Source organism: Heteronotia binoei, chromosome 6 (genome assembly GCF_032191835.1).
Source record: "Heteronotia binoei isolate CCM8104 ecotype False Entrance Well chromosome 6, APGP_CSIRO_Hbin_v1, whole genome shotgun sequence".
Lineage (NCBI taxonomy): Eukaryota > Metazoa > Chordata > Lepidosauria > Squamata > Gekkonidae > Heteronotia > Heteronotia binoei.
In genome coordinates this window covers 131,855,209-131,881,360 of record NC_083228.1, presented here as the reverse complement: position 1 = coordinate 131,881,360, position 26,152 = coordinate 131,855,209, and the positions used below count along the sequence as shown (strand labels likewise).

General features: G+C 45.3%; 1 protein-coding gene and 1 non-coding gene across 7 annotated transcripts in view; both read right to left on the bottom strand.

The window, feature by feature from the left end:
- Positions 1-26,152, bottom strand: part of ATP11B (ATPase phospholipid transporting 11B (putative)) — a 132,926-nt gene that overhangs the window by 45,535 nt on the left and 61,239 nt on the right. For all 6 annotated transcript variants that reach the window (XM_060242583.1, XM_060242581.1, XM_060242580.1 and 3 more), the window contains exons 15-25: positions 25,881-25,949; positions 21,869-21,942; positions 21,415-21,518; positions 12,186-12,367; positions 9,100-9,303; positions 8,102-8,255; positions 7,155-7,257; positions 5,750-5,895; positions 4,700-4,759; positions 2,422-2,549; positions 1,030-1,168 (exon numbers count right to left, since the gene is read on the bottom strand). In XM_060242583.1, the coding sequence (XP_060098566.1) occupies positions 1,030-1,168; positions 2,422-2,549; positions 4,700-4,759; positions 5,750-5,895; positions 7,155-7,257; positions 8,102-8,255; positions 9,100-9,303; positions 12,186-12,367; positions 21,415-21,518; positions 21,869-21,942; positions 25,881-25,949 (1,363 nt within the window). The remainder of the gene's footprint in view (positions 1-1,029; positions 1,169-2,421; positions 2,550-4,699; positions 4,760-5,749; positions 5,896-7,154; positions 7,258-8,101; positions 8,256-9,099; positions 9,304-12,185; positions 12,368-21,414; positions 21,519-21,868; positions 21,943-25,880; positions 25,950-26,152) is intronic.
- LOC132574545 (small Cajal body-specific RNA 16) lies at positions 10,791-10,973 on the bottom strand. The gene has a single exon (XR_009555622.1). It is a non-coding gene; the product is annotated as a small Cajal body-specific RNA 16 (non-coding RNA).

Below are 26,152 nucleotides of genomic sequence, written 5' to 3'. Positions count from 1 at the left end.
CGCCGGAAGTGATTTGATGGCACTTAACACACAAAGCGCCCCCCCCCATGTGTCTACTAAATGCACAAGAAAGAAGAGCAGGTGTGAATGCCCAAGCCCCACCACCTGCCTCCGCATGACCACCTGTTTGCAAGATGCGACCGTGCAGAAGCAGCCATGAGACAGGACCCCTCCCCGTGATGATGGTGAAGATGGTGATATTGGATTTATATCCTGCCCTCCGTTCCCAATCTCAGAGTCTCACAGAGCGGCTCACAATCTCCTTTACCTTCCTCCCCCACAACAGACACCCTGTGAGATGGGTGGGGCTGAGAGGACTTTCACAGCAGCTGCCCTTTCAAGGACAACCTCTGCCAGAGATATGGCTGACCCAAGGCCATTCCAGCAGCTGCAAGTGAAGGAGTGAGGAATCAAACCTGGTTCTCCCAGATAAAGAGTCCATGCACTTAATTGCTGAGCAGTCAGGTTAGAATGGATAAAAGGAGGTACTTCTTCACCCAAAGGGTGATTAACATGTGGAATTCACTGCCACAGGAGGTGGTGGCGGCTACAGGCATAGCCAGCTTCAAGAGGGGGTTATATAAAAATATGGAGCAGAGGTCCATCAGTGGCTATTAGCCACAGTGTGTGTGTGTGTGTGTGATACAGAGTGTTGGACTGGATGGGCCATTGGCCTGATCCAACATGGCTTCTCTTATGTTCTTATGTTATGTTCTTAACCACTACACCAAACTGGATCTGTGACCATGCTTTCTGAACACCACTGGTCACATGGAGGCAGTCACTTCCTCTGCGTGGTTGTACCCTGCATATGACCAGGTGGTTGCTGGAGGCGAGGCTGGAACACCCATGCCTGCTCTCTCCCTCCACACATTCAGTGAACACTAGGGTCTATCACAAGTACTGTATTGGGTGCGCAGGGCTAGTAACTCAAGGCCTTTCAGGGTTTACCTATCTCTGCCAGCAATTTCACTGAACTACAGTTGCAAATTGGCTACATGTGCTTTAAACGTTCACAATCTACCTTACCTGGCCATTCCCCAGCAAAGATGTGTCTTCCCCCATCAGAAGGTAGGACCCATAGAAGAAAACAAAGGCATGAGCGAATCCCAGGAAGGTCCAGTAAAGGAAAGGCTTGTAGCCCAAGTGGGCGTTTTTACTAATGTCTCTGTAGAGGGGGGAAAAGAGAGGGTACAAGGTCTTGAACTTTCCAACATCAGAGCCAACTTTCTAATATTTCTTTCAGTCAATTTCTAGGCTGGCTTGCAGCCACCACTGGGCCACCACTGAGGCAGCTCAAAGCCATCAGGGTACATACAAATCATTATAATAACCAACTGCAGGAGACTATGAAACAGAGCAGGGTGCTTGCAAGCACTCAACACAAAGGCCTTCCAGAACAACCTTCAAAGGTCTTCCAGAGAGACTGCAGATTTATACCCTGCCCTTCTCTCTGAATCAGAGACTCAGCTCTATATCTTCTCCCCCCACAACAGACACCCTGAAGTTGAGGTGGGGTTGAGAGGGCTCTCCCAGCAGCTGCCCGTTCAAGGACAACTCCTGTGAGAGCTATGGCTGACCCAAGGCCATTCCAGCAGGTGCAAGTGGAGGAATGGGGAATCAAACCCGGTTCTCCCAGATAAGAGTCCGTGCACTTAACCACTACACCAAACTGGCTTAACCACTACTCCAAGAGTCCCCCAATGCGGTGCCCATGGACACCATGGCACCTTCAGACAACCTTCCTGGCGCCCACCCAAATGTTTTTCAGAAAACGGGTGGGGCAAATCAAAGTAACATTTCAGCAGCACCTGCCACCAGTGCTGGTTTTATTCTCTCTCGCTGATTTCTTCTGGTATATTTTCTTCCACGTACTTCGGCTTCCTCTCTCTGTTTGGCTCCACCTCCTGCAGCTGCCATTTTGAGGCTGTGCCAACCATTCTGTGTCTGAATTCCAAAGGTGCCCACTGGCTCAAAAAGGTTGAGGATCCCTGCCTAGAGCCCTTCTTAAAAAGCCCAGTAGCAGACTTTCCAAGTTTGACCTGGGATCTTTTCTGGAGACGCCTGGGTCCTTTCAGCATGCAGCTCTATCATTTGGACCATCATCCATCACTCTGACCACTCCCAATTTTTTTTTTTAAAAAAAGAAACTCAACTACTTGTGCAAAAGCAGGTGTGGATGAACAACAACCTTACGGAAAGACAACTGCAACGTGCTGGCAGCTTCACATGGGCTATTGTTTGAGCCAGGGCTTTTTCCGCAGAAAAAAGTCCAGCAGGAGCTCATTTGCATATAGAGCCACACCCCCTGACACCAAGCCAGCTGGAACTGTGTGCCTGTGCATTCCTGCTTAAAAAAAACAAAACCCTGGTTTGAGCCCAAAAGGAGCAAAATAAATAATGAAATAAAGCCATACATACCGGTAGAGCGCTGGCTTGCTCTGCAACACATGAGGGTGCACGTGCTGCTCAAAAAGACTGTACATGAGGACCGGCAAGGAAGTGAAACAAATGTTGTACAAAGTCAGGTATACACTGTCATATAGAGTCTGAAAATTGAGGGGAAAAGGTAAATTAATAGTTTTAGATGCAGGAATTGAAAGAAAGGCCTTCCAGGGAAGATGGTTAGTTGATGCACGAGCGAGATTTTATATTACAGCCTACGGCCTTGACTACAGTCAACGCAACAGCACTAACGCAGGATGTGTGTGCGTTCGTTCCATCAATCAACCCAGCCTCCCCATTTTGGGCTATAATGACATTTCAGTGTTAAAAACCGTCATGCCTGAAATCAATTTCAGTTTACTTGAAGCAAACTGTTAGTAAAGGACGAGCCCGCCTATGTTGTTGCAGAACAGCACCATAAAATGTTTTTAAATGTTTTAATTGTATTTATTGTTTGAAATGACGATTGTGGATGTTTGAACTAATGGTTAGCCACCCTGAATCCGCTTACGGAGAGGGCGGGATAGAAATCTAAGGTAATAAATAAGTTTGCTAAAACCCACACTTCTAAAAAAAGCCATAAATCTAATGCAAGGATACATTTTCTCATGTTCTCCCCCACCCCCTTGCATAAGTATTCTGTTACAGTTATTTTAGGAACAGTTCTTATCAGTAGGACAGCAAACTAGCACACCTAGCTTAAGGTCTTGAGAATTCAGATGGTTCGAAAAGGTGAGGGTGCCGTTTAAAGTTCTTCTACCTCTCTTTACAGTCAACCCGTTCTGATCATCACATTGGGGGTGTTTATGAACAATCTAGACTGAGATCCCACTTAGCCATCCACTCCTTTGGGCAGGTTCGCTCAAGGTGCTCTCAGAATGCATGAGAATTACAAAAAGCCTACAGATGTTTTTAGATTCTTTCATAAACAGCAGGAAAAGCCACACATCTTTTCATGCGTGGCAAACCCAGCGGCCGGAGAGTTACCTCAGCCAATCCTAGCACTCAGGCTGTGAATGGAAAGAAGGATGGAAAACAAATACCCCCAAAGTCCAGCCAGTGCTGCAAAGTGCCTGAAGGTAAGTCACCATGATGGCTCAAGGGCAGGACAACTGGTATCATAAAGTCCAAAGAATTCAAGAGTTGTTAACACAACAACATTCCTTCCTATTCAATACCAGGCAGAAAGGTACTGGCTGTATATTAGGATTTATTTATTGTTACAGTTAAGAGTAGTTCAGCAGTGGAATGGGCTGCCTAAAGAAGATGATGAAGAAGATATTAGATTTATATCCCGCCCTCCACTCCAAAGAGTCTCAGAGCGGCTCACAATCTCCTTTACCTTCCTCCCCCACAACAGACACCCTGTGAGGTGGGTGGGGCTAAGAGAGCTCTTACAGGAGCTGCCCTTTCAAGGACAACCTCTGCCAGAGCTATGGCTGACCCAAGGCCATTCCAGCAGGTGCAAGTGGAGGAGTGGGGAATCAAACCCGGTTCTCCCAGATAAGAGTCCGCACACTTAACCACTACACCAAACTGGCTCTTACAGTAAAGAGGTGGTGAGCTCTCCCTCATTGGCAGTTTTCAAGCAGCAGCTGGATGAAGACTCATCAAAGGATGCTCTAGGACTGATCCTGCATTGAGCAGGGAGGGTTGGACTAGAAAGCCCCTTCCAACTCTGGGATTCTATAGCTGCCAATGTGCCATTTGGGCTCCGCCAAAATCCATTAGACAAAAAGCTCTACACACACCCCTAGGAAATTTACACACTTCTCTCATTTCTAGCTGTCCCCCACTGCCACAGAGGAGAAAAAAACAGTGATGCCTAACCAACAGTCAAAGAAAGGCATTACTTTCCCCCCACACAGCAGGGCCAAGTCCTTAAATCACCCTCAGAGATTATTTTCACCTCCCACCCATGAAAATAAAATGCTTCTTCCCAAAACCAGGACAGGTCTGTTGTTCCATTTATAACTTTCTCAACCGCTTTAAAAGGTAAATACAGGGGTGGGTTGGGTGGGGGGGGGGGTGTTTAAGGAAGTGATTTGCTGGCATAATATTAACAAGGTTTCCCATAGTCAGTAATCAGCTGCCATTAAATTTCTATTGCTATATATATTCTAACAGCACCTCTTGTACAGCTGGGTTTTTTTTGCTGGCTACATGTTCTCAAGAAAATTGATTTTAAAAAAAAAAAACTTTCCTAACCCAACCATGGCAGGGGAGGGGAATAGTAAGACAGAAAAATACGTACTTGTTGTGAAAACAAACAATAGAACTGATATAAAAATTGTGGTGTAATAAAGCACACATTCTGCAAAACAAAAAGGGAGAATTGCTGGTTAGTGACGCAAGACACCACGTCCGGAAAGGAAAAACAAAAAAATGTCCGAATATCAGAATGGCAAAGATTTCTACATTTACATTACTGCAAACCAATACATAACTCTGAAAAGAACTTTGGGGGGGGGGGGGAGGGAAGCGACTGTCCCCTCTACACAAATTTCCAGCGTCGTCACATCCAGAATTAGAGCAGTTCTGATATACATTATTTGTTAAAGAACATTTACTGTGTGTCTTAAAAGCTAGCTACGCTTTAAAGCAGGGGTGTCAAACTCATTTGTTATGAGGGCCAGAGCTGACATAAATGAGACCTTGTCAGGCTGGGCCATGTGTGCACCTATTTAAGATTAGGCAGCAGAGATATAAGCTTTATAAAGCACACAGACAAACACAATTAAAGATTTAATAAAACTTAAAACATGCTTAAAACATTAGTACTTGTTGCTCTTAAAGGTGTTTTCTTTGTATTTCTCCCATGGGATCCAGCAAACTAGACAAAGGAAGTCCTGTCTCTTTCCTTCCCCAGGGGACCAGGAGAGGGAGGAGCCTCAGCCAATAGAAGGAAGAAAAGCTTGGCTCAGTAGCTCTGCTGTGTAATCGAGAGCCTGACAAAGCAAGCTCTCCCTCCCCCCCTTCCTCTCCAATGGAGGTGCCTCAGCCAATGGAGAAAATAGAGGTTTTGCTCTGTAGCTTCTGTGTGATTGAGCAAGCCTTGCAAAGCAAGCTGTTATGCAAAAGGAAGCAAGAGAGAGGGAGAAGGAAGCAGATGACAGCCGTTACTTGGGGGCCTGATAGGAGCCCTCCGGGCCTGACTCAGCCCCTGCACCATATGTTTGACACCCCTGCTTTAAACGCTTGGACCACAGTTGTGGTGTAGTACTTAAGAGCGGTATTCTCTAATTTTAAAGTGAAAACACCCTGAGATAAAAGGAGTCTCCCAGGACAATCTGAAGAAACATACCTTGTAAAAAAAGTACTGTACAAGGGTTGCTATTCTAATATAATAAAGGTGGCCATGGGCAAAAAGCAGCTTCGAAAGGAATTTAAATCTTGCAATTGCATAGTCACTGTTTCTTACAGCTTGCCGCCCTTCTTTGCCCATGATACCTGTAATACAGGGGAGATAACAGACAGATACGTAAGAATACTTCAACAGAATACAGCTCACGAATAGATAACTCTAGGTCAAATGAAATTCAAGCATATGAAGACAAGCACATATGGCCAAACATGCATGAAGTCCCTTGATACTGAATCCTATCCTTGGTCCATCAAGGTCAGTATAGTCTACTTATACAGGAAGAGGCTCTCATGCAGAGCTCTTTCACATCACTTACCTCTTGAGGCTTTCAACTGGAGATGCTGGGGATTGGACCTGGGACCTTGTGTGTACAAAGCGGATGCTCTACCACAGACCCTCCCCAACAAGCCAACAACATCCAGTCCAGAACCCCATTTAAGGCCCCCTAGTCTCTTTGTTGTGAACGAGAGTGCTTTTTGTGAGCACAGGAATGTTTCCCAGTGCAACTAGGAATGATTAAAGGGCAACTAGAACGATTAAAGGGTTGGAACACTTTCCCTATGAAGAAAGGTTAAAACGCTTGGCAATCTTTGGCTTGGAGAAATGTCGACTGAGGGGTGACATGATAAAGGTTTACAAGATTACGCATGGGATGGAGAGGGTAGAGAAAGAAATACTTTTCACCCTTTCTCACAACAGAAGAAGTTGTGGGCACTCAATGAAATTACTGAGCAGTCGGGTTAGAATGGATAAAAGGAAGTCCTTCTTCACCCAAAGGGTGATTAACACATGGAATTCACTGACACAGGAGGTGGCGACGGCTACAAGCACAGCTTCAAGAGGGGATTGGATAAACATATGGAGCAGGGGCCCATCAGTGGCTATTAGCCACAGGGTATAGATGGAACTCTCTGTCTTGGGCAAGTGATGCTCTGTATTCTTGGTGCTTTGGGGGCAACAGTGGAAGGGCTTCTAGTGTCCTGGCTCCACTGATGAACCTCCTGATGGCACCTGGTTTATCTGGCCATTGGCCTGATCCAACATGGCTTCTCTTATGTTCTTCTGTGACACAGAGTGTTGGACTGGAGGGGCCACTGGCCTGATCCATCATGGCTTCTCTTATGTTCTTCTGTGACACAGAGTGTTGGACCGGATGGGCCATTAGGCTGATCCAATACGGCTTCTCTTATGTTCTTATGCTCATCTACTAGCTATTAACAAAGAAAAGCAGCTGCATACTGCACCTGGAGTTTCCGCCCAAGCCTTTCAGAGATGCACCAGATACCCAACACTGGCTACACCATATCGATGCATACCCAAAGAAGCAACCCAAGAAGTCCCTCACCTATGCCGACGTGGGCTTCTTGTATCATGCTAACGTCATTAGCCCCATCACCAATGGCTAACGTGATCGGTTTCTCTGGAGATGTTTTTATCAGTCGCACAACCTGGAAGGAAAACACACTTTAAAAGAATTGAACCTATGCAGGAATTCCAGTTACTTACCCCTGCGCTACTTGTGTAGGAAAGAGCACCAATGAGGCTGGCACATGAGCACTGTCATAAGAAATCCACCCTCCCCAAAATTAGGCGGTGAACATATTTGCTGGCAAAAGTCCCCAACCATTTTGAACCTGAGGTCACTTTTTGGAATTCTGACATGGCATAGTGGTGGGCAGAGCCAGAAAACAGATGCTGCAAAATGGGTGACAAGGGAGGTGAAACTCCCTTGCCACTATTTACCTTTAGTCACACAGCGAAGATCCTTGTATTGTAGCGGCAGCTACTGCCAAAACAACATTTTTAAAAAATCTACACAGCCGATCAGAAGCGTTGATGGAGAAAAGCCCAACCTGGCCTCATCCACTTTCTAAAAACCACTTTGTGGGCACCAGGAAAGAACATGACGACTGCAGATTTATACCCCGCCCTTCTCTCTGAATCAGAGACTCAGAGTGGCTTACAATCTCCTTTATCTTCCTCCCCCACAACAGACATCCTGTGAGATGGGTGGGGTTGAGAGGGCTCTCACAGCAGTTGCCCTTTCAAGGACAACTCCTGCCAGAGCTACAGCTGACCCAAAGCATCAGGGTGTGTGGGCTAATATGCAAATAAGTTCCTGCTGGGCTTTTTCTACAAAAAAAGGCCCTGCCTAGTCCTATTTGTTCCTGAGAACTCTTACAAGAAATGGACAGAAAATTCTTTCTGGAGGGTGAACAGGATCTGGGTACGGTGGCTTTATTCGGTCTCAGCAGCAGAACCCCCACTGATACCAGATCTCGAACAAATTACCTTTGCCTTCTGCAGAGGCGCCATGCGGCAACATAGCACTGCAGAGCAATTTCGACAGACTTCCATGAAGAGCTTCTCGTGCTGCCTGAGCGCCAAGGACAGGCTGGTCCCATCCACCACCAGTCCATGCTGGATGACGTGGTCGTCCTTTATCCTAGCAAGGGAAGGGAAGAGGGCTCATTGCTAGTAATGAACTACAGTTCTGGAAAGAGCACAAAATGCTTAGAACAAAGAGCAGGCCAAGGTGTACTTAGGTCTAGGGGTGGAATTCTAGCAGGAGCTCCTTTGCATGTTAGGCCAAACCCCCAAGAGCTTTCAAGGCTCTTTTTTGTAAGCTCTTGGAGGATTGGCTACATCAGGGGTGTGTGGCCTAATATGCAAAGCAGCTCCTGCTAGAATTCCACCCTTGCTTAGGTCAGCTCACATCATTCTCCTCCCCTCTATTTTAACTTTGCAACGACCCTAAGAGGAGGGTTAGGCTGAGCATGTGGGATTGGCAAGGGGCTATCCAGCTTTCATGGCAAAACGGGAGGGGGGGGGAGGGTGGTATTCGAAGCTGGGTCTCCCAGATCCTAGTCTGCTGCCCTGACCACTACACCACACTGGCTCTGAAAGAGAACCTCAGACCACGGACATTTGATTACCTCTCCTCGATTAGAAGACCACCACCATAGGTTTATACCCCGCCCTTCTCTCTGAATCAGAGTCTCAGAGTGGTTTACCATTTCCTTTATCTTCTTCTCCCTTGTGAGGTAGGTGGGGCCGAGAGAGCTCTCCCAGAAGCTGCCCTTTCAAGGACAGCTCTGTGGGGGCCAAGGTTGACCCAAGGCCATTCCAGTAGCTGCAAGCGGAGGAGTGGGGAATCAACCCCTGTTCGCCCATATCAGAGTCCACACACTTAACCACTACACCAAACTGGCTCTAGCAACAGGTATGGTAAAAAGCAAATGTTTCCTTTAAAATGATAACAGGTAAGTCCAGCACATGCACCACAATACCTCCTGGCCAGCTGCCTCAGCTGCTCTGCGCAGGTACTGTCGGACTTGTGTTGGACAAGTTCCAGGATGTTCATGGTTCTGTGGAAGTGCCCGCAGGATAAGCTGACGCTGACCGCCGTCTCATGCTTGTCACCGGTGAGCACCCACACTTTGATGCCTGCCAGCCTCAGGGCTTCGATGGTTTCTTGCACTTTGTCTTGGAGCCTGCAGAAAAGCGAGCCGTCAACAAACGAAGTTTACCGATTTGCTCTCTCTTGCTACTGCAGCCGACCTTTTCGCCAGATAATCTGAATACCTGGTGTAGAGGTGATAGTCAATATTTGAATATGTGTGTGTGTGTGTGTGTGTGTGTGGATAAAGGGCCATCAAGTTGCAGCAACCCTGTAAGGTTTTCAAGGCAAGAGATGTTCAGAGGTGGTTAGCCATTGCCTATCTTTGCATGGTGATCCTGGACTTCTCTGGTGGCCTCCCATCCAAGTACTAACCAGGGTCAACCTGCTTAGCTCCCGAGATCTTATGAGATCAGGCTAGCCTGGGCCATCTGGGCCATTACTCATATCTATTTTGTATCAAAATATTCAGTAATCTTTAAAGATGCTTATGTTACAACACTGGGAAGATCATCTTCCTTAATTCAATGAACTCTTATCTGCTTTAAAAGAGGACTGAGCAGATTCCAGGAAGAAAGGTCTATCAATGGCTACTAACCCTGGTGGCTGAGGGGAACCTCCACATTCAGAGGCACTAAGCCTCTGAATACGAAAGCCAGGAAGCAACATCTGGGGAAGGCCTCAGCCTCTCTGCCCTGTTGTTGGCCCTCCAGAGGAACTGGTTGGCTACTGTGTAAGACAGTATGCTGGACTAGAGGGACCATAGGTCTGAGCCAGCAGGGCTCTTCTCATGATTTTATAAAGGTCTTAGCTTCCATGCCCTGTTACAGGCCCTACAGAGGAACAGGTTGGCCACTGTGTGAGGCAGAATGATGGACTAGATGGACCACTTGTCTGAGCCAGCAAGGCTCTTCTCATGTTCTCATGAAGGCCTTGGCCTCTATGCCCTCTTGTTGAGGAACTGATCAGCCACTGTGTGAGACAGGATGCTGGACTAGGTGGACCACTGGTCTGATCCAGCAAGGCTCTTCTCATGTTCTCATGAAGGCCTTGGCCTGTTGTTGGCCCTCCAGAGTTACTGGTGAGACAGGATGATGGACTAGATGGACCACTTGTCTGATCCAGCAGGGCTCTTCTGATGTTCTTATAAAGAACTAATGCCTTTACCAACATCTGAATGTATGTATACAGATGACAGGTGCACAAGGACCCCTTTTTTTTAGATATTTGGAAGACTTGCCACCACTGTTGTAACTTTTGTTTCTTTTCTGTTTGAAGGATGTAATTTTTCATTTAATGTTTTTATTAATTTTGATGTAAACAAGTAAATATCAATATGTGTATAAAATTAATTAATCTTATGGAAACAAGTTAAAAAACAAGCCCAAAGACACATACATATAATAAAATATGCAATTTTTACATAAAATTTGATTCTTTGGAAAAAAATCCCACTTTCTCAGCACGCACAGCCCTGCATGTTCGCTTATGCACGGGATGAGGGGCTTCTGCATCCAAACTATCTCTCTATTCAGATCCATTTCAAAGAAAAATGATGTCCATCCAGAAATCTTTCAAAAAGCCTGTGTGCAGTATCATACATGACCATCAGAACACTGGCAGAATGCTCACACCTGCTACCGCACAGGGCATCTCCCCCATGGAGGAGTCTGCCCAGTCATTTATCTAGGGCAGGGTCAGGCTGGCTGTCACTGGGCTGAGCCCTGGCAGGCCCCGCCCCACAGCAACCATTTCCCGGCCCCACCCCACCATACATTTTGATGCAGAGCCCCAACGTAAAGCCTATTTCATACAAGCCAGCAGCCTGCCAACTCCCTTCCTGCAGACTTTTCCAAAAAAGGAAACCCAAACAAAAGCAGAACACAGCGTAATGCAAAACCACAAAACTGTGAACCAGGTTTGAATGACGAGGAATGATATATCTATGAAGAATACATATTCTGCAAATCAATCCAGGATCTATATTGTGGATTGCTGAGGGGAGAGTATGAACTTTTGATCACACGCCACCATTGCCTATACACTTCATGCAATTGCATCCTTGTGGACTGAAGACAGACTTTAGATTCATATGTGGCTAACAAAGCAACACTGGTGAATCAAAAGGTAAAGGCCGTCCCCTGTGCAAGCACCAGTCGTTTCCAACTCTGGGGTGATGTTACATCATGACGTTTTCATGGCAGACTTTTTACAGGGTGGTTTGCCATTGCCTTCCCCAGTCTTTTTACGCCTTACCCCCAAGCAAGCTGGGTACTCATTTTACCAATCTCGGAAGGATGGAAGGCTGAGTCAACCTTGAGGAGCTACCTGAACCCAGCTTCAACCAGGATCAAACTGAGGTAAGCAAGGCTCCTTATATGACGATGGAAGCCACTCACCTGGAGCTGTGAGAACTGCTGGCTGTTCGGTGTCTTCCCTACCATTATGTATTGATTTGAAGAATATGGAGTTTTCATAGATATATCACTCATCACTATTCAAACCTGATACATAGTTTTGTGGGTTTTGTTTTTGTTTTGAATTTTTCCAACAAGACAGACTGGAGATCAAACCCGGGATCTTCAGTGAGCGAAGCAGGAGCTCTGTCGCTGAGCCACTGCCCCTCCCAATGCTATTCCTTCCCTTCTGCTAGAAGGGCGGGGTGTCAATTCTCTCCCCCAGGTTCCGGAAACAGAAGACACACACGGTCAAACGGCAGAGGCCCAATTTGCACTTCTCCAGCCAGTCTGAAGGGAGAAGCATCACAGGGCTTGGGCTGCATGCGCAAAGTCACATTCAAGGTATGTGGTGGAGAGAGAGAGAGGCATATCAGCTTCCTCTTCCTCCAGAAGGGAGTCAGCAGCCTGCTGGATATAAAAACTGAGGCTGTTTCTCCAGATTGCTCTGTGTGAACAAGCACCTCTCAGGCAGCGAAGGGAATTGCATTTCTCACAAGCGAGTACAAACAGCACCTACTTATCTTCCACTCCTGTAGCTCCCAGCAGTTCCAGGTCTTTCTCTATAAAGTTAAATGCTTCTGCCAACCGTTCCTCCCGCTGCTGCAAGGCGGTTTTTGCCTCGTAAAGGCGCTGGTCTACCTCCTCGTATTCCTCGGGCGTGAATCTTCTGTAGGCCACACAGAGAGTTCTTAACCCTTTCTGCGAAAAGAACCAAAAATGACTTAACCATGATGAGGGAGGATGTTGAGAAGAAACTGAATTTGCTGAAGGGGTCCACTGCTAAAAGAAAACAGTTTTAAGATACAGCTGAAGGTCTGTCTGCTTCCATACGTCCCTCTGCACCGACTATGATCATTAATGGCTATCCCATCTTTGGATCGTCCATCAGGCATCAACCACCAGGTGGACTTTTTCACCACTGTTCTGGTTCTGTGGAACAGGCTCTCTGATGAGGTGAGGGAAGGGCCATTTGGTGCAGCAGTTAGGTGTGCAGACTCTTATCTGGGCTCTTATTTCCCACTCCTCCACTCACAGCTGCTAGAATGGCCTCGGGTTAGCCATAGTTCTCGCAGAGCTGTTCCTGAAAGGGCATCTGTTGTGAGAGCTCTATTAGCCCCACCTATCTACCTCATAAGGTATCTGTTGTGGTGGTGGTGGGGGGAGAGGTACAGGAGATCATAAGCCACTCTGAGATTCAGACTGAAAAGCAGGGTATAAATTCAATAGAATCCTCTTCTTCTGAAGATCTTCAGGAGGAACCAAAAGGCTTGCTTGTTTGTCAGGGCTTTTGAGGGGTGTTGAATGGCAAAAGCATCTTTGACAGGGATGAGGGAATTCTGGGCTTATTAATTAAACTGAAAATGTTTTAAATATTATAGCAGTCCCCTTAGATCACAGGGAAAGAACGAGAAGAGCAGAGATTAGATTTATACTCTGGCCCTTCACTCAAGAGTGGCATAAAATGCCCTTCCCTTCGCAACAGATATCCTGTGAGCAAGGTGGGGCTGAGAGAGCTCTGACAGAAACTGCTCGAGCAGAACAGCTCTAACAGAGTTAGGACTGACCCAAGGTCACTCCGGCAGGTGAAGGTGGAGGAGTGGGCAATCAAACCTGCTTCTCCCGTATCAGAATCTGTGTTCTTAACCACTACACCAAACTGGCTCTCAGGTAGGATTTTGTTGTTGTTCAGTCACACAGTCGATTCCAACTCTTTGTGACCCCACGGACAAAGTCACACCAGGCAGGATATGTTTTAATAAATACTAATATAACTTCTTATATAAAGTCCCAAGTTCAGTCACTAGCATTTGCTAGATCCAGGTTGGGAAGTTCCTGGAGGTTTTGGGGGTGGAGCCTGAAAAAGGTGGGGTTTGGGGAGGGGACTTCAGTGTGGTATAATTCCATAAAATCTACCTTCCAAAGCAGCAGTTTCTCCAGCTAATTGATCTGTCACCTGAGAATCAGTTGTAATAGCTGGAGATCTCTATCTACCAGTTAAATCCATCTCCATCTAGTTAAATGGAGTTTAACCAGTTAAATCCATCTCCATCTCCATCTACCATCTTTCAGTTAAAACCAAATTAATAAGCCAAGAATTTCCTCATCCCTGTCGAAGATGCTTTTGCCATTCAACACCCCTCAAAAGCCCTGACAAACAAGCAAGCCTTTCGGTTCCTCCTGAAGATCTTCAGAAGAAGAGGATTCTATTGAATTTATACCCCGCTTTTCAGTCTGAATACAGTCTGAATTCAGTCTGAATCACAATACAAGAACTCGTGGGCATTCGATGAAATTGCTGAGCAGACAGGTTAAAATGGATAAAAGGAAGTACTTCTTCACCCAAAGGGTGATTAACATGTGGAATTCACTGCCACAGGAGGTGGTGGCGGCCACAAGTATAGCCACCTTCAAGAGGGGTTTAGATAAAAATATGGAGCACAGGTCCATCAGTGGCTATTAGCCACAGTGTGTGTGTATATATAATTTTTTTTGCCACTGTGTGACACAGAGTGTTGGACTGGATGGGCCGTTGGCCTGATCCAACATGGCTTCTCTTATGTTCTTACCACCTGGAGTTTAGCAGCCCTATCAGTCACCTTACCGGAAGACAAATAATATAAGAACATAAGAGAAGCCATGTTGGATCAGGCCAATGGCCTATCCAGTCCAACACTCTGTGTCACACAGTGGTCAAAACCCAGCTGCCATCAGGAGGTCCACCAGTGGGACCAGGACATTAGAAGCCCCCCCACTGTTGCCCCCCCCCCCCCCCCAAAACACTAAAAATACAGATCATCACTTGCCCCAGACAGAGAGCTCTACCTATGTCATACACCAGAAATAACTGACCTGGCTCAGATGTAATGCCAAGTCATGAATTAGCAAGGAAGCTTCCTGGTGTGAATTTTGCTTCCTCTCTCCCTCCACGTAGCAAGGTAAGTTATTTCCACTTTGCCTTGCTGTGAATTGTTCCAGTTTGGGGGCAGAAGGAAAATGAGGGTTTGCAATTTTGCTGACAAAACAGGATTTTCAACAGTGGTTTCTTCTTGGTTTCAAATCCTGTCTTGCACAAAATCCAAAACTGTAGTTTGCCTGCCTGGATGCAACAACGTATTGTGGTTTGCCATGAAAGCAAAGCAGCCAATTACTTGGCTGCATCCGAGGGGAAAACAGAGAGGCTAGAGGAAGCTGCCTTATACGGAACCGGACCGTTAGTCCACCCAAGTCAGCACTGTCTATTCAAGACTGGCAGCTGCTCTCCCAGCAGGGTCTCAGGCAGAGGTCTTTCACATCACCTACTGCCTTCTCTTTTCAATTGGGGATGTCGGAGATTGAACCTGGGACCTTCCACATGCCAAGCAGATGCTCCACCCCTGAGCCAAAGCCCCACCCTGAGGGGAGAGCATAACAACAAAGCTCCAATCATTCAAAATCATGACGAGATGGTACAATACACCTCTTAAGATCTCACATATGATACCATCCCAAAGCCCTAAAAGTTGAAAAGATTGTAAACGTATATTCATTTTTGGTGGTACTGTGAAAAAATACAGAAATTCTGACACCTGGTTTTTTTGGCCACTGTGTGACACACAGAGTGTTGCACTGGATGGGCCACCGGCCTGATCCAATATGGCTTCTCTTATGTTCTTATCCCAAATTAAATTGATATCTGGGTGTGACATTCCACTTAGATGGACTACTGGCCTTAAGGAACATATCCTCCAAGCAACAAAGACCTAACAGATATAATGATTGTAGCTGCCAGAACATCAACTGCCACCAAATGGAGAAATCAAGCAGCACCGTCCTAGCCTTTCTCTACGGTATTGCAAACTGTGGGTTCAACGTATTTGAACATATTTCAGTTAGAATCTACAGAACAATGCAATTCCCTAAACAAACTAACTTTGCTGAAAAAACGATGGCCTCTTACTGGACTACTTGGTAAACAAAAACTTTATACCACTTAGTTGGGCTCAACTACAATAAAAATTGCTTTTCTAGGACTTGAAATATTATCACTCTTTGTTACAAATACATATTACTGGTGTGATACTTTATACCTCTGTAACTCTGCATAAGCTAAGTTACTGTGTACTGACTGTTGTCTGTGCAATTCTTATCTCAACTTTAATAAAGTTAATTAAAAAAAAAGACTTATTTAAGCAGCTATATCACAGAAGTGCTGGATGTGGCCCGTCCACAGAAAGTAGAATTCCCCAGAGGAGACAAGGGTGTACAGCCTTAAACAGCCATCAGAGTGGGAAGAGAATTATATTGTGCTGTGTAAATATCTCCTCGCCTGCTTAAAAACAACAGTCTTGCAAGAATCTAGTCAGGAGGGCAATGGCAGGATGACAAGGTCACCATCTTAAGCAGGGGACAAATGAACTCTCAGCAAAAAAAAAAACGGCCCTGCGAGGAATTCTATGAGGTGACCTCCATCTGTACTTGCCAGTCCCTGAGAATTCAGGACGGTTTCGATACCAAAGGAAGGTTTGTATCTTACACTTCTTTCAAGAACAGCTTGTAACGATCTCTGGAGCGCTTCGATGTGGTTCTAATCAAGATTTAATTAGCAACAGATAACATTTACGTATAAACATTGAAGATTTCAATGCAAGCCTGAGCAAGCAATTTGAAAAGAAAAGAAAAGAAAGAAACTCAATATGGCCCTCTGCAGCAGTTACCATCTCTGAGGATCAGGAAAAACCACGGTGCGATGGTTTCAGAACACAGGACACTCTAGGGCTGACACTCTGAAAGGGTGGCACTGCTTCAAGCGGCTGCCATCATGGAAGCTCAGAGGGGCAAGGGAACTCCAAACATCCAGAAGATGCAGCTCACATAGAAGGCCTGTATATATGCTTACTTCCAGGGGTGGAATTCTAGCAGGAGCTCCTTTTGCATATTAGACCTGATGTAGCCAGTCCTTCAAGAGCTTAAAAAAAGAGACCCTTGTAAGCTCTTGGAGGATTAGCTACATGAGGGGTGTGTGGCCTAATATGCAAAGGAGCTCCTGCTAGAATTCCACCCCGGCTTTACTTCATAGAATCACAGAGTTGGAAGGGACCTCTAGGGTCATCTAGTCCAACCCCCTGCACAATGCAGGAAACTCACAAACACCTCCCCCAAAATTCACAGGATCTTCACCGCTGTCAGATGGCCATCTAGCCTCTCTTGAAAAACCTCCAAGGAAGGAGAGCCCACCACCTCCGGAGGAAGCTTGTTCCACTGAGGAACCGCTCTAACGGTCAGGAAGTTCTTCCTAATGTTGAGCCGGAAACTCTTTTGATTTAATTTCAACCCATTGGTTCTGGTCCTACCTTTTGGGGCCACAGAAAACAATTCCACACCATCCCCCATATGACAGCCCTTCAAGTACTCGAAGATGGTGATCTTATCACCTCTCAGCCGCCTCCTCTCCAGGCTAAACATCCCCAGCTCCTTCAACCTTTCCTCATACGACTTGGTCTCCAGACCCCTCACCATCTTCGTCGCCCTCCTCTGGACTCATTCCAGCTTGTCTATATCTTTCTTAAAATGTGGTGCCCAAAACTGAACACAATATTCCAGGTGAGGTCTTACCAGAGCAGAGTAAAGCGATACCATCACATCATGTGATCTGGACACTATACTTCTGTTGATACAGCCCAAAATTGCATTTGCCTTCTTAGCCACCGCATCACACTGTTGACTCCTGTTCAGTATATGATCCACTAAGACCCCTAGATCCTTTTTGAACATACTACTGTTAAGACAAATCTCCCCCATCCTATAACAATGCTTGGCTTTTTTCTACCTAAATGCAGAACTTTATATTTATCCCTGTTAAAATTCATTTTATTGATTTTAGCTCAGTTTTCCAGCCTGTCAAGGTCATCCTGTATCCTGTTTCTGTCTTCTTCTGTGTTTGCAACCCCTCCCAATTTAGTATCATAGGCAAATTTAACAAGCATTCCCTCTATTTCTTCATCCAAATCATTTATAAAGATGTTGAACAATACAGGTCCCAGGACAGATCCTTGAGGCACTCCACTTGTCACTCCTCTCCAAGAGGATGAGGAACCATTCATAAGCACTCTTTGGGTGTGATCTGTCAACCACTTACAGATCCACCTAACGGTAACAGGATCCAAACCACGTTTTACCAACCTGTTAACAAGGATAGTACGTGCAGCCTTACTGAAATCAAGATAAACAATATCTACAGCATTCCCCTGATCCAGCAAGGTAGTCACTTTTCTCAAAAAAAGAGATCAGGTTAGTCTGACATGACTTGTTCTTGCGAAAACCATGCTGGCTCTTAGTAAACACATCAATTCTTTCTAAACGTTCCAGGACCGACTGTTTGATGATTTGTTCTAAAACTTTTCCAGGTATAGACATCAAGCTGATGGGTCATTAGTTACCCAGATCATCTTTTCCCCCCTTCTTGAAGATGGGGACAACATTCACCTGCCTCCAATTTTCTGGCACCTCTCCTGTTCTCCAAAAATTCTCAAAAATAATAGCCAGAGGCTCAGAAATTACACCTGCAAGCTCTTTTAGAACCCTTGGATGCAATTCATCTGGCCCTGAGGACTTAGTTTCATTTAAAGAAACTAGGTGTTTATGTACTAATGCTATGCTGATCCTAGGTTGGAACTTCATACCCTCCTTATATGTTCTGTTTTTGCCATGTTGAGCACCATTTCCCTCAGAAGAGAAGACTGAGGAAAAGTAGGAATTGAGCAGCTCTGCCCTCTCTTCATTACCTGTTACAATTTCATTTTCTTGCCCTCGCAATGGGCCTACCATGTCCTTGTTCTTTTTCTTACTCTGAACACAAGAAAAGAACCCTTTTCTTTGTTTTTAGCATCTTTGGCCAGCCCAAGCTCATACTGAGCTTTAGCTTTCCTAACTTTTTCTCTACAAGCGCTGGTGATTTGTTTAAATTCATCCTTGGTTATAAGGCCCTCCTTCCAATTCCTAAATGAGTCTTTTTTATTTCTCAAGTCTTTAGAGAGCTGTTTATGGAGCCACTTCGGCTTCTTTAGGCTTTTTCTATTTTTTCTTCTCATAGTCTGTGATTGCGCTTTCAGTATTTAGCTTTTAAGAAACTCCCACCCCTCCTGAACCTCCTTCCTCCTAAGTATTTCTGACCATGGGATTTTACCCAGCATAGTTCTAAGTTTATCGAAGTTTGTGTTTCTGAAATCCAACCTATAAGTCTGACTACGTATAGCTTTTCCCTTCTCTAAGACTGTAAATTCCAAAATCACATGGTCACTACTGGTCACTACTGCCCAGGGTGCCCACTATTTCTACTTTTTCAATCAATTCTTCCTTGTTGGTGAGAATTAAATCCAAGACAGCAGATCCCCTCGTTTCTTTCCTCACTTTCTGGAAAAGGAAGTTGTCAGCAAGACAAGTCAGCAATCTATTTGACTTTTCATTTTTAGCAGAGTTGGACTTCCAACAGATATCTGGGTAACTGAAATCTCCCATGATCACGGTATCCATCCCTTCTCTTGGAGAACTTTGCAAACTGCTGTAGACGTATCTCATCCAAGTCCTCTGCCTGACTTTGTGGTCTATAGCAGACCCCCACAATAATATCAGTTATTTTATTTTTACCCAGAGACTCTCAACTGAGCTGCCATGCTCGGATGCACATATTTCCTCACATATATATACCTCCTTCACATATACTGCTACGCCTCCACCCTTTCTCATTTGCCTGTCCCTTTTAAATAAGCTGTACCCCTGAATCCTATTATTCCAGTTGTGAGTGTCATCCCACCAAGTTTCAGTAAGGCCTATTTATGTCATAATCTCTTTCCTTTATTAGGACTTCCAGTTCCTCCTATTTGTTTCCCATACTCTGTGCATTAGTGTAGAGACGTCGGAATCCACGTTTTATGCATCCCGAGGGTTTAGTTTCTGTACAAGCCTGCAAGTTAACATTACCTAGCGTATGCGCCACTCTTTGCACATCTTTAATGTTCTTATCCCCAGTTTCTGGCATTATATGAGGCTTTGAATTATTGTCTCGCTCCCCCATACAATTTAGTTTAAAGCCCTCCTTATTAGGTTAGCAAGGCTGTTACCAAACATCCTTTTTCCTACTGCCGTAAGGTGCAAACCATCTCCCGATAGAAGACCACCATCTCGAAGTGTAAGCCATGGTCCAAAAATCCGAATCTTTCCTGACAACACCATCGACATAGCCAGTCGTTTATTTGAAGTATTCTTCTTTCTCTTCCTAAGCCACAGCCTTCAACAGGAAGAACTGACGAGAACACAACCTGTGCACCCAGCTCCTTCACCTTCTGACCCAGAGCCACATAGTCTTTTCTAATACGTTCAGGGCTATGACAGGCAGTATCATTCATTCCCACGTGGATCAACAAGAAAGGATAGTAATCCATGGGCTTGATAAATCTTCCAATCCTTTCTGTAATGTGCTGGATGCATGCACCCGGCAGACAGCAGACCTCTCAGGATGACAAGTCCAGTTGGCACACTTTTGGCTCCACCCCTCTGAGCAATCACCACTTTCCTCTTCCTATATTGGGGAGCAGAAGCTCCAGGCTTCTTATCCACAGGATCCTGAGAAACTTTCTTCAAGCTTTGTGGAGGCTGGGGAAGTAGCCCTTGTTCCAATGGTTCAGAATCTGTTACTGTGGAGAGATCCTGGAACCTATTGCTGAGCAGCAGGGGCTCAGAACATCTTCTGATTTTCTTTCTCCTTCAGGCTACATCTTCTGATTTTCTTTCTCCTTCGGGTTACATTTCTTTCTCCTTCGGGTTACATCCAGGAACCCTTCTCCTGTGTTGGATTCTTTTCTAATTGCTGAGATACCATTTCCTCTCCCTCCTCTTGTCCTTTCAAGAGCGCCTCATGAGTTTTGTCAAGAAAATCCTCAGCTTCCTTTATACACTGCAGTGTGGACAATCGTGCCTCCAGTCCCTGTATCTTCTCCTCCAGCAGGGCCACTAACTTACACTTGCTGCAAGTGTAATTCGTGCTACTCTCAGGTAGAAATACAAACACCTCACAGTCTTTACACGTCACTGCCTCTGCTCCCTCACCAGCCATACTGCTGCAATCCATTTCAAAATTTTCGTTATCTTCCCTTCTCTTTAAATCCCACTGCCAATTGCCACTTGAAACTACTTGTGGGTAACTACGCACCTCTCTACAGAACCCCCAGGCTAAGAGCCACAGGCCAAGAGTCCTTCGGCTCGCTCCAAAGGCTCATGCCTCTGGCAAGGATGAGCCTTGCAAATTAAAGGCTCAAGCCCCCACCCACCTCTGACTCAACAGCCAGAGCAACAGCAGAGGGTGGGGCCAACAATTACCCCCAGGCAAATAAGCTCTCCTCACTCAGCAACAGCTACACAAAAGACACACAAAAGCAATCAGAAACCCCTTTCCAGCAGGCACCAAGCACTCACACAGTTACCTCTCACAGCAACCCTAGGTAATGTTCCCCAGCAGTTTTAGAAAAGCAAATCAAGTCTCACTCACCTTACCAGCAGCTCTGTTCTAGATCCAAACACCTTCTACTGCAGCTGAGCCACTTCCTCAGCTACAAAACTCCAACCAGTGGGAAATCCATATGCTTCCAGAGGAGCTTGCAAGGGGACCACTGAACGTATGAATAAGCTCTTAGCCCCACATTCGAGAAACTCGAGTCTCCCCCCCCCCCCCCCCATGTCGGTTCTCAGGTTCAAAAGCAGTAATAGTCACGTACCAAAGCAAATTCATCAACGTGAACTCTCGTTTTTTCTATTTCTCCTCTTGTACTGTAAGGAAGAATTGCCGATTCGGCCCCCTTGGTGAATAACAGCTTGTCACCTGCGAAGAAATGGTTTTAAGGGGAAAAAATTAAGATGTACACTTGGATAGTCAGGGCTTTTTTTTTTTAAGCAGGAACTCCTTTGCATATTAGGCCACACACCCCCTGATGTAGCCAATCCTCCAAGAGCTTACAGGGCTCTAGTTACAGGGCCTACTGTAAGCGCCAGGAGGATTGGCTACATCGTGTGTGGCCTAATATGCAAAGGAGTTCCTGCTACAAAAAAAGCCTTGGTTACAGTTACAGTTCTCTTTTTCTCGATGAGACGGGGTGCAGCATTAAAAGGAAGCTGCTTCAGTATCCCTTCGGGGACAAAACTAAAGAACACCCTCAATAACTTCCATCTTACCTGATGGACTCTCTACAATGACACTCATTCTTCTGCGACAGGGATCAAACTCCAGGACATGTAATAATTTGTATCTTTAAAAAAAAAACGGAAGAAAAGAAAGAAAGATCAGATTTTCTGCTGCTTCCCCAATTTTTGTATGACAAAGATCCTGAATCACACGTTTGACCTAAGGAGTGTGGAAGGGAACTTCAGGTTATGCTCACGGAGCCCCGGAGAGCAAAAGAAAAGACCTTCCTAGCTGAGAAACTGGAAACTGCGTGGGCAGAGGAGGTAACACTGAGTACTCAGATTGAAGATGATGATGATGATATTGGATTTATATCCTGCCCTATCTTAGAGTGGCTCACAATCTCCTTTATCTCCCCCCCGCCCACAACAGACACCCTGTGAGGGCAACTCCTTTCAAGGGCAACTCTGAGAGAGCTATGGCTGACCCCAGGCCATCCCAGGAGCTGCAAGTGGAGGAGTGGGGAATCAAGCCTGGTTCTCCCAGATAAGAGTTCACACACTTAACCACTACACCAAGCTAGCTCTCCTGGGAGTGGAGGGGGGAGAGGTTTCCTGAGGATATTCAAGGGAGGAGGGGAACAGAAGCAAACCAGTTTTTTTTAATGCAACCCCTGCCTCACCACTCTCCCAATCACCTGGTCTCTCTCTTTTCCTTTTCAGAACTGCCGAACATCCAGATTGGAAAGTGCACTCAATCCCTTAATCCTTCCCCAACAATATATATTTCGCCATCAAGTCACAGTTGACTTGCAGACAGTGACCCCAAAGGTTTTTCAAGACAAGAGGTGGTTTGCCATTGTCTCTGAGTGGACATCCACTAGACATCCCATCCAAGTACTCACCAAGGCCTACCCAAGGTTTCGCTTAAAAGATCTAACATGACTGGGCTTGCCTGGCCTACCTAGGTCAGGCATCTCGACAAAATAAGGTTCAAGAATCCCAGATCACCGCTGATTTACAGATTCAAGATAGTCCTCTTCAATGTTACATATAATGGAGAAATAAGCCTTGCTGTACCTCATTCCCTATGAGATGTTTTGTTAGTTTGTTCTGTATTTAGCCTAAATTTAGGACTGCAGATATTGCTATCTTTGTATTTTATTTGGTAAATCTTCACAACTTTGTTGTATATCGTATTTCATTTGTATTGTGATATAATTCCCATGCTGGGAATTATTAGGAAGGGAATTGAAAACAAATCAGTCAGTATCATAATGCCCCTGTATAAAACGATGGTGCGGTCTCATTTGGAATACTGTGTGCAATTCTGGTCACCGCACCTCAAAAAGGATATTATAGCACTGGAAAAAGTGCAGAAAAGGGCAACTAGAATGATTACAGGTTTGGAACACTTTCCCTATGAAGAAAGGTTGAAACGCTTGGTGCTCTTTAGCTTGGAGAAACGTCGACTGCGGGGTGACATGATAGAGGTTTACAAGATTATGCATGGGATGGAGAAAGTAGAGAAAGAAGTACTTTTCTCCGGGGTTTTCTCACAATACAAGAACTCGTGGGCATTCAATGAAATTGCTGAGCAGTCGGGTTAGAACGGATAAAAAGAGGTACTTCTTCACCCAAAGGGTGATTAACATGTGGAATTCACTGCCACAGGAGGTGGTGGTGGCTACAAGCATAGCCAGCTTTAAGAGGGGATTGGATAAAAATATGGAGCAGAGGTCCATCAGTGGCTATTAGCCACAGTATGTATGTGTGTGTGTGTGTGTGTATACATATATATATACATATATATATATATATGTATGCGTGTGTGTATTTGTGTGTGTATATACACACACACACACACACACATATATTGGCCACTGTGTGACACAGAGTGTTGGACTGGATGGGCCATTGGCCTGATCCAACATGGCTTCTCTTACGTTCTTATGATTTTTTTGTCATTCTGTTTTTCTATGTACATTATTCTTAAATCAATGAAGCTGCATTTTTCTCTTTAAAAAAACAAAAACAATACACAGCTCTGAAAACCAGAAGCATCCTTCACATTCGCCTAGGCGTGTTGTTTGTGAGCCAGGTTCTAGAAGCTGAACCCTCTTCAGGTGGGACCAGCTCAAGCTGACAGTTAACAAACCAAGTTTCTCTACGGTTTCTTAAAAGGCTCCCGAATGACAAGTCCTACCCTGGACTGATGCATGCAAGGCTGAGAGCTCCCGATGAATCAATGCAGTGGGGGATAAACTACTGGGAACTTCTCCCTGCCTCCAATATAAGACAATACTGCTGAGCTCTGGGGCCACAGTTGCCTCTTACGCTCAACAGTTTGACACCATAATGAAACTGACCAGATTGATGGAGTTCAAGGCCTGGGAAGTAGGAGCTGCTTGCGTACACTACTGTAACTAGAAAGGGGTAAAGCAGGGTGGGGAGCATGTTCTGCAGGCCTGAACCACGCCCTCCCCCCGCCCCGGCCAAATAATACATGTATTACTAAGATTTGTGCTGCAATAGAAAATCGTGCACGGAGTAGAGAGAGCTGAAAAAGAAAATACTGTATCCCTCACCCAAAATACTAGAACTCGAGGGCATCCAATGAAGCTGATGGGCAGGAGGTTCAGGTCGAAAAAAAAGAAATACTACTTTACACAGAGAGTGATTAAAATGTGGAATTTGCTGCCAGAGGAGAAAGTGATGGCTACAGGAATAGACAGTTTTCAAAGGGGATTAGACAGATTGATAGAGGATAGGTCTACCAGTAGCTACTAGCCATGATGACTGAGGGGAGCATTCACATTCCTTCCTTGGGGGTTTTTAAACAGAGGCTAGATGGCCATCTAATAGCAATGAAGATCCTGTGAATTTAAGGGGAGGACATAAGAACATAAGAGAAGCCATGTTGGATCAGGCTAATGGCTCATCCATTCCAACACTCTGTGTCACACAGTGGTAAAAAAAAACCAAGTGCCATCAGGAGGTCCACCAGTGGGGATAGAAACCATCCCACTGTGCTCCCCCCAAGCACCAAGAATACAGAGAATCACTGCCCTGGATAGAGAGTTCCAACAATACGCTGTGGCTAGAGGCCACTGATGGACCTCTGCTCCATATGCTTATCCAATCCTCTCTTGAAGCTGTGTAGCTGTCACTACCTCCTGTGGCAGTGAATTCTACATGTTAATCACCCTTTGGGTGAAGAAGTACTTCCTCTTATCAGTTCTAACCCGACTGCTCAGCAATTTCATTGAATGTCCATGAGTTCTCATATTGTGAGAAAGGGAGAAAAGTACTTCTTTCTCTACCTTTTCTATCCCATGCATAATCTTGTAAACCTCTATCATGTCACCTCGCAGACGACATTTCTCCAAGCTAAAGAGGTATTTGTGAGTTTCCTGCATTGTGCAAGGGGTTAGACTAGATGACCCTGGAGGTCCCTTCCAACTCTATGATTCTATTATTCATTCAGATAAACTAATCTTCTGAGTCTCAGAGCCAGAAGGCACAATCAGGGGAAGGCCTCAGCCTCTCTGTCCTGTTGTTGGTGCTCCAGAGGAACTGGTTGGCCACCGTGTGAGACAGGATGCTGGACTGGATGGACCATTGGTCTAATTCAGCAGGATTTTCCTTATGTTCTTATGGGGTTAGTAAGAGGAACTATGGCCATAACACCATATAAATCAACCATGGAGATGGGCAGGATGTGCATGGGATGAGACAGTAAGAGGCAGAACACATTCAGCACTCAAAATCCAAGTCTGCAATTTAACTCTTACTCTTCAAACCTGGACACCAGATGTGTGTGATTTTGGGCAAAAGTCTTTGTCCCTTCTTGCATACAAGGGATCAAAACTGGGGTGTTAACAAAAAAACAAAATATGTGCCTTTCCAAATTTCAGCTCTTCACTAGAAACACGAATGGTTCAAAATTGCCAAAAAGTAAGGACTTTTGCGCATACTGGTACATGCATACTGATAATCTGAGAATCTGCCCAGAAAGAGTAAACCAGTCTTAAGAAATACAGCATTTTAATAATATTTTTACCTTTCTGGATGCCCAAGGCTTTTTATCTCCATACTTTCTCCATCGGTTCCAGTAAACACCACACCAATCCTAAAAATTTGAAACAAAGGCCTTCAGCACAAAGAATAAATGCATCAAAAGTGGACACCTCTACAGCAGCTGTGACAGAAATAAGTACAAATTCTGAAAAAAACAGAGATCTCCTCTCACCCCAGCCAAAGTTAACATACTAAGACAAAATAGGAGTCCATTGCACCTTTAAGACCAACTTAGTTTTATTCAGAACATATGCT